Raw genomic sequence first — 8,246 nt, forward strand, 5'->3', positions numbered from 1 at the left:
CAAGTAAAACCTGACTAATACAGTTATTATTTGTTGAAATCAAATAATAATACAAACAAATTGTCAGACATTACATTTTAGTTGTCTACTGTCTGAAAAATTCATACTCCTCCAAATGTGGTTCATAAATGATATATGCTATAGCAATATGATATAAAATATAACTATAGAATATACTTGTATATAAATTATAATAATATAATTATATATTGTCCCAACAGTTTCCTTAAATAGCATCTCTACAAAGTCTACTTGTTAGTCAACAACTATACAATCCTGAAAAATAGAAATCTGTAATAAATAAATGAATTAATGATGATGATGATGAAAAAGTTTTCCCTCTCTTACTATATCAAGGTTCAACAAGCTTTTATAACAGTTTTTATATTAGCGTTGGGAATTTAAGTGGATAATACATTAAGGCACATAAGTTTCAAATGTGTTCAAGGCTAGGTTCAAACTCTAATTGTTAGCATTAAAGCTATAAAACGGAAATCAAATAAAAAAAACTGATTAACACTGGTGAAGCAAGACCACATATAGAACATAAAAAAAAAATCTTTCACCTTTATTAAAAAAGTAATGTACTGTTCATTTTCATGTTCATTTGTCTACTCTTACACTCTTTAGTTTAGTTGTGTCTTTGTGATAATTATAAATAGATGTTTTAAAGATGAAAGGGAGACAACGTGAGGTGTGTTGTTTTAGAAGTTGATCTATGCACCAACTGATCTGTTTAACCCAACTGATGTAGACAGATTCAATCCACATAACCTGATCACACCATGAGCGTTTAAGTGCAGGCAGAGATTAAGATAAACATTACCTGAACCATGCTTCCAGCATGATATTAAACAGGTGTGAGGCTTTATTAACATGTACACCTACCCCAACCCTAAACCTACCCTTACAGTAGGATAAATACAGTGTTGGTAGCATAATCTGATAGGTAGCATTATTTGTCAGAACACCGGCTGCAACTTGGAGGGTCTCTTCGCTACTCTCGGCGGTGAGATTGCACTCTGGTCTCTGGTTGTCTTGGCTGTGGAGAGATGGGTGGTTGTCTGCAAGCCCTTCACCAAATTTCGCTTCACGCAACTCCACGCCACTTTTGGTGTCGCTATTTCTTGGACAATGGCCTGTTCGTGTGCCTTACCGCCTCTCCTCGGATGGTCCCGCTACATCCCCGAGGGCCTGCAGTGTTCGTGTGGAGTGGACTATTACAAGTTGAATCCTGAGACTGAGAACAAGTCTTTTGTTATCTACATGTTCGTCGTGCACTTCTCAATTCCTCTCACCATCATTTCTTTCTGCTACGGCCAACTGCTTTGCACCGTCAAGGTCGCAGCCGCCCAGCAGCAAGAATCGGAAACTACTCAGAGGGCCGAGCGAGAAGTTACTCGAATGGTAATCCTCATGATCATCGCTTTCCTGATATGTTGGCTCCCCTATGCCAGCGTCACCTGGTATATCTTCACCCACCAGGTAAGTCAGTTCAGCCCCATTTTTATGACCATCCTGGCATTTTTCGCCAAGAGCTCGGCACTCTATAACCCACTCATTTACGTCTTCATGAATAAGCAGTTCTGTCACTCCATGATGTTAATACTGTGCTGTGGAAAAGATCCCTTCCAGGATGAGGAGGAAGGAAGTTCTACCTCGAAGTCCAAGACAGAGACCTCATCTGTCTCCAGCTCTGAATCTTCTGCCTGAGGGTCATGCTCTGGGCTATTTACCAAATATACAATTCAGCTGTCTGCAACCTATGACAGTTACTTCCCTTTAACGAATGACATATGGGATGTGGATGACTGTGGATGGGAACTTAAAGTATCTCTATTAGACAAGAACAGCACTTTACTACTCCTTCACATGACAATGAACAGTGGAGTTATGGCTGCTGAAAATTTAGCTTTATCATTACACAAATAAATTACATTTTAAAATATAAAACTGTTTAATTTTTATAACTTAGTTTCATGAATTTGAGCAGAACAAATAAAACTGCTACATAGTGCCAGTATATAAAAGTAACAAGTATAAGTAACATTATAGCTGATCATTGCTCTTTTGTTGATTCTGATTGCTTCCATTGTCCTCATTTGTAAGTCGCTTTGGATAAAAGCGTCTGCTAAATGACAATGTAAATGTAAATGTAACATTGATCACTGCAGCAATGTTACCTTATACCAGCTGCAAAAGAATGTTCTAAATAGGACTGAGATAAATCCAAAGGTGTTCAAAGAATCACTTTTTTTTATTAAATGTAAAGGGCAATGTAGATTTTACACTTAATGTTAAAATGATTTACTGTACTTTATGTACTGATATCTAGACTACAATATCAAACAGTTCATTGCAAAACTGCAAAATGTTTTTTTCTTACAATGATCTAGATGAACTCAATGACACTGATTGCCAAATGCAACTACAAACAAATACATTGTCTGTTATGTGAGCAAGGGAAATCAATGGTTCCTTGATTTTTATTGGCATTTTAAGGTTTTTGGAAACAAATACCTATGAAACTCTGTAAAAATGACCTTGAGGTAACTATGACAACCCAGCAACCTTTTACCCTCCCCCTGATGTACAACAGAATACAAATTCAAACCTGCATAAACAGAAGAGACGGTCACAAATGCTAGCCTAGATAGATAGATAGATAAACAGACAGACAGAGACAGACAGACAGAGACAGATAGATAGACAGAGTCACTGTAGTGCATGGCACATTGTTCTTTGTTCAGATCTGGATGTTGGGAAGTCAGCATACTTTTGCACGGCAGGAAAGCAACAGTGTCTGTAGCTTACATCACTCCAATCCTGTTTTTCATTCTCCAAAATGTAGGCCTCCTATTCTTGGATGCAGCAGTGGGACTAAAATGAGGTCAAAATAACAGCCATTCACACCAGGTAGCGCAACTTACGCTATGTCATTCCAGGAATGAATCAACTACTTTTGTCTTGTGCCAGATATTAAAGAGCTTTCTGTCGCACATTGTTCTTCTGCACGGTCACCTTTTCATGTGCTGAGTGAAAATCACGAGTTCTACCTTTTCAATATTTTGCTGTAGACCAAATCGTACAAGCATTAACTTTTTTGTTGTGCAAACCTAAATGACCTGAAAGCTGAATAAAAATACATAAACATAATGAGGTCTTTAAAACGCATTTCTGGACCAGTAATGTTTATTCTCATTCTTTAAAGGGTTAGTTCACCCCAAAATGAAAATTCTGTCATTAATTACTCACCCTCATGTCGTTCCAAACCCGTAAAGGCCTCCGTTCATCTTCGTAACACAAATGAAGATATTTTTGATGGAATCTGAGAGCTGTCTGACCCTCCCATAGACAGCAACGCAACTTTTGAAATGTTCCCAGACAGAAACGTAACAAGGACATCGGTAAAACAGTCCATGTGACATCAGTGGCTCAACTTAAATTTTGCGAAGCTACGACAATACTTTTTGTGCGCAAAGAAAACAAAAATGACGACTTTATTCAACAATTCTTCTCTCCCGAGTTACTGTCTTCCGCCATTTTGGAGAGTATCACAACGTATACGCACGCTTTACCCTAAGTGTAAACAACGCTGATTATGCCGATTACGTTCATGCGCGCGCTTTCCCCCCTAATGTAAACAACGCAGATTACGTTCTTGGGTACTCTCCAAAATGGCAGAAGACGTAACTCGGGGGAGAAGAATTGTTAAATAAATTGTTATTTTTGTCTTCTTTGCGCACAAAAAGTATTCTCGTAGCTTCGCAAAATTTAAGTTGAGCCACTGATGTCACATTGACTTTTTTAGCGATGTCCTTGCTACTTTTCTGTCTGGGAACATTTCAGTTGTGTTGCTGTCTATGGGAGGGTCAGACAGCTCTCAGATTCCATCAAAAATATCTTAAATTTGTGTTACGAAGATGAACGAAGGTTTTACGGGTTTTGAATGACATGAGGGTGAGTAATTAATTACAGAATTTTCATTTTGGGGTGAACTAACCCTTTAAAGTTATGTTGTGAAGTGAGGACATACTAATTCCCTCTGATCCCTAACCACTCTATCCCTACTAGGGCTGCAGTCTGCAGAGGACAAAGTACACCTGATGCATTTCTCTTTTTATGCATTCACATCATTCTCTTTAAGCCAGAGAGGAAGGCTCAGTCTCTTATTCATCTGATAACCCGAGAGAAGGAGTTCTCACTGGATTTTTAAAACGCTGTCGACTCCGTGGGTAGTGTATTGAATCTCTCTTCCTTCACCTTTTGAACTGCCAAGAAGATAAAGAAGTCTTTGTTCTCTCCTCCTCTTTATTTTCCAGACATGTTGGCAAAGTGTTAGAGAAGAACCTAGTGCAGTTAAACAGTCTCCACCTCCCACACGCATCCATCTTGAATAAATTTCGCAGTCCAAGTTGTCCTCCGCTTGACCCGCTAACTAGCCTATTTCCTTTTAGTGCAAAGCTTGAGAATTATAAGAAAGACCATCAAAATGTGTATATATACGGTTTTTATTTTTTGAACATTATCATCATAGTTTTTATTTCATTATCCCTTCATTCTTTTAAAATGATCACCTCTGAATGTACACATACTGCAAACTGTCAAAAATATACAAACGAATGCAGGCTTGTGCTATACTCTGGTCAAATGTCTAAAAAACAGTGGCACTGGGGAAGAGAGAGAAAATAAAAGAGAAAGAACATTGAAAGTGTAAAGACATGCACAGTATATGTCTGAGCACCACATTGACTGAGCTGCTCGGTGCATGAGAGGGCTCTCTGTAACAGAATATTTCATAATCGGACAGTAGTCCAAAAGGCTGCCCTTTGTAAAACAACAAAAAAGAAAATAAAAAAAGAAAACACCAAGAATGGTACTGTTAGGCACATAATTGTTTTCTTTATACATAGTTGTCAATCTCTGTAGAACTGCTAGCAGATTTATAAAAAGGGTCATAAAAGAAACCAAAATGACGCTTTGATGGAAAGAAACAAAATCACTCTTCTGCTGTTGAGAGTTGTAAAGATGTTCAACCATGAGAAAACACCAGATTTCAAATCAATAATTTAGTATCCAGGGTCTGCGCAGTCCTTGGATGAAGGCTCGTGTGGACAGTGGGTTCTGGGAATGGTGCCCTTCATAGCCGACCCATCAAATGCTGAGGTCTTTAGGGCTCTCTTTGTAGGCCTTCCTCCTTGGCTCAGGTACACTGTTGTTAGCTCTACTGTAACTGGATCTGAGCGTGCTATAATAATCACTCAGCTGGGATTCGACCTCCTCTTCCTCCTCATCGCGGTACCCTCTGATGGGAGACAGGTCTCGACCTAGACTCCTGGTCCGGTACGAGTTTGAAACCGGAGACTCGACTCTACGGTATCCGTCCTGTCTGCCCCCACTTCTCACAGGGGAGCGGCCCCTCAACAACGAGTTGTAGTTCTGGAAGGCTGAATCCGAGTCGGGTGTCCGAACGCGGGGAAAGGTGCCGTCTCGAGAAGCCCCGCGGAAAAGGGTCGAGTTGCGATAGGCTCGCTCCATAGGGGAAAGGTTGTCAAGGTAGCTGGGCGGCTCTCTTGGTAGGGTGTCTTCCAGATCGAGCCGGTCCAGGGACGCTGCCAAATGTGGAATGCTCTCGGATCGGGATGGAGGCTTCGGAGCAGGAGGCTCTTTTAAGGTCATATCCAGCCCCCTGTCGAAGTCACCGTTGTAGGGTTTATCTGAGGAAGCCGCAGGACGTCTCGAGGGAGACTGGTATCTGGATCTTTGCGGGGAACGGTAGGGAGATCTACGGTGGTAAGAGCTGCGGCGATAACCGGATCGGTGGGGTGAGCGCTGAGGTGAACTGTGTCTGCGAGGAGAAGAGTGGCGATGGTGGCGTCTATCCGGTGAGCGGCCGTGTCTCCGGTCATATCGACTGTCCAAGGTGTTCTCAGCGCTCCGAGCTCTGCGCCTCTCTGGGGAGCGGTGCCTCCGGTGGTGATGGTGGTTCTGGTTGTGACTGTGGTGGTGGTGATGGTGTGAGTCATCTTTGCTGGACCTCTTCTTGTCGCCCTTCCTCTTATGAGGCTTTGAGGTTCCACTGTCCTTGCTGTGCCCTTTGCTCCTGCTCTTCTTTTCAGGGGAGCGGTGTCTGTGGTTGATGTGGCGGTGGTTTGACCGGTGGCCGTGCTCCTGTTGGCCCGACTCCCGCGCCCTCCTGTCGTCATTTCGTGATGATTTGTGAAGGTCTGGTGGATAGCTGGACTCAGATGGTGGGTGGGGCCAACTTTCGAGAGGAGCTGCGTTCACTTCCGAAACAGTTTGTGCACCGGCGCTGAGGCCGTTGCCGTCGTTGATGCCGTCTGTAAGATACGAGTAATTATGGGTGAACTCACTTGTCACATACTGGCTGAACAAGTATCATGTTTGTGATGAATTGTGAAAGTGTCTTGTCTTTGTTATTACTATATTTTCGAAGCTCTTATTGGTTAAGCTGTTGCCATGACTAGACTACCTTGCCCCCATTAAGTACGTTTACATGCACTTTAAAAGTCTGATTTCAGTCAGACTAGAACAACGGTCAAGGCTGGAATCCACTACATCATTTTCGCCCAGATTTTTGCAGTCTGGAGGAGTCGACGCTTGTTGAGGAACGCCAAAGCCAGTCTGTGTATTTTGGTCAGTCGGACTTGACAGATTTCACAGAATGGTGTATGATTGGCACAGACTCTGTCTGAAAATTTTTTTTAGCTTCAGATTATAATTCCATCCAGTCGGAGGAAATCAAACATCATTCAATGTTTTGAGTCAATTTTAAAAGATATTGTTTTCCTTTGTCATGCATCTCTTTCAACATGCAGCAACAAGCTGCATATTTCTGTGTGGGTTTGTTCTGTTCCAAATGACGTGTAAGTCTGGTAGCATGATCAGTCATTCAGTGTATGATGGCCAGGTTTTTTTGGAATCATTTTCAGCAAGTCTGCAAGTGTATGAGGCCTAGCATTTCAAAAATCTATTCTGATTTTTTTGTAGTGTAGTGTATTCCAGCTTTTAGTTTTTTTTATGTCGAACTGAAATAGAGCTAGTCCACTTTAGTGAAGTCTAGTGACTATTGCCCAATACTTATACGTTAATCAAACTACAATTGGCCTTAGCACTGTGCTTCGAAAGGCAGAGGTGATGTGTGGCCTTTTTTTCCCAAATATTTGTCATGAATACTTGGACAGAGAAATGATAACTGAGCAAAAATCTGCTTTAACTGTGCATGTTAATGTACTTACTGATTCTGACTACACTGAATGTGTTCAATCAACAATTAAGAATAGTTTTAGTGCTGATGCAAATGATGAACTCATGCATTTGATGCTTTTAAAATGCTGTTCAAAAGTTTAATATCCAAACATAATGGACTGGTTTGTGATAGACATGTCAATATGATTAGAAAAATGGATGTAACAAACCTGAGGCAGACAGACCTTTCTGTTCCCACGACTCTTTTCTGAATTTCAGAACTAACATTCTACATGTAGAAGCACTTTTGAGCTACTTTTTTTGTGAGAGAAACCTAGCATGCTGAAGATAGACAGGGATCCAAAGAGTCAAAGAAGATTTACCTGTACCGGTTAATGGCTTTGGTCGGTGGCAATCGTCGACAAAAAAAAAAAACGCATGACAGCAAAATAAAACAACACCCACTAATAAGAAAAAAAATTGCATTCACTGATGAGGTTTTCATCTCGTCTGTGGGGATGTCGGCAAACTTTAAATGCAAGAATGAACCCACTCATTCAAGTCACAATGTCAAGAATGGCCACAGCACTGGCAATGCATTCTGTGTAAATGAACTTGCAAGGGACAGTACAGTTGAGTGGAAGCCACAGCACAGAAAACTGCCAGATATGTGATGAGACGGAACACGGGATCTACAAACCGTGGTCTGATTTTGGTAGAAAGCAGGCTCTCCTGTCTTTTCAGATCTCATACAAGCAGCGACTTGGGGAGCAACCATCGCTAGGGGTGGAAGGAAGAGCCCAGAACAACAGAAAAGAATAGATAAAAAAAGAAGAGAGAGAAGCAGAGCATTTAGATCCCTTAAACAACAGTCGTGAGAGAGTTATGCTCTTTTGCAATGGAAACAGTGTTTATTTTATCAATTAGTCAAAGATAGAGATTGTCCATAAAACGCCCCCACCCTTGAGTGAAAAAAATCAACAGTAACAGAGAGAGCCGGAACCAAACGCACGCACACACTCACACACACACACACA

The 8,246-nt window shown here is 41.2% G+C and overlaps 2 protein-coding genes across 2 annotated transcripts in view; one reads left to right on the plus strand and one right to left on the minus strand.

Annotated features, from left to right (window-relative positions):
- The first annotated feature begins 315 nt into the window (after nt 1-315).
- LOC107655956 (rhodopsin-like) lies at nt 316-1,713 on the plus strand. The gene is made up of 2 exons (XM_016443590.1): nt 316-357; nt 967-1,713. The coding sequence occupies exons 1-2, from the start codon at nt 316-318 to the stop codon at nt 1,711-1,713; spliced, it is 789 nt and encodes a 262-aa protein (XP_016299076.1).
- A 3,211-nt stretch (nt 1,714-4,924) lies between these two features.
- The window catches only part of LOC107655957 (membrane-associated guanylate kinase, WW and PDZ domain-containing protein 1-like), a 140,866-nt gene continuing 137,544 nt past the window's right edge, over nt 4,925-8,246 (minus strand). The window contains exon 23 of the mRNA XM_016443591.1: nt 4,925-6,341. Coding sequence (XP_016299077.1) covers nt 5,155-6,341 — 1,187 coding nt within the window. The 3' untranslated portion in view covers nt 4,925-5,154. The remainder of the gene's footprint in view (nt 6,342-8,246) is intronic.

This window comes from Sinocyclocheilus anshuiensis, unplaced genomic scaffold (genome assembly GCF_001515605.1).
Source record: "Sinocyclocheilus anshuiensis isolate Anshui unplaced genomic scaffold, SAMN03320099.WGS_v1.1 scaffold51, whole genome shotgun sequence".
Lineage (NCBI taxonomy): Eukaryota > Metazoa > Chordata > Actinopteri > Cypriniformes > Cyprinidae > Sinocyclocheilus > Sinocyclocheilus anshuiensis.

Bases quoted from the DNA above. Each gene is read 5' to 3' on its own strand.
- LOC107655956 (XM_016443590.1), top strand. From the start codon at position 316: ATGATGATGATGAAAAAGTTTTCCCTCTCTTACTATATCAAG. The intron at 358-966 runs GTTCAACAAGCT...ATTATTTGTCAG, and splicing joins CCCTCTCTTACTATATCAAG to AACACCGGCTGCAACTTGGA.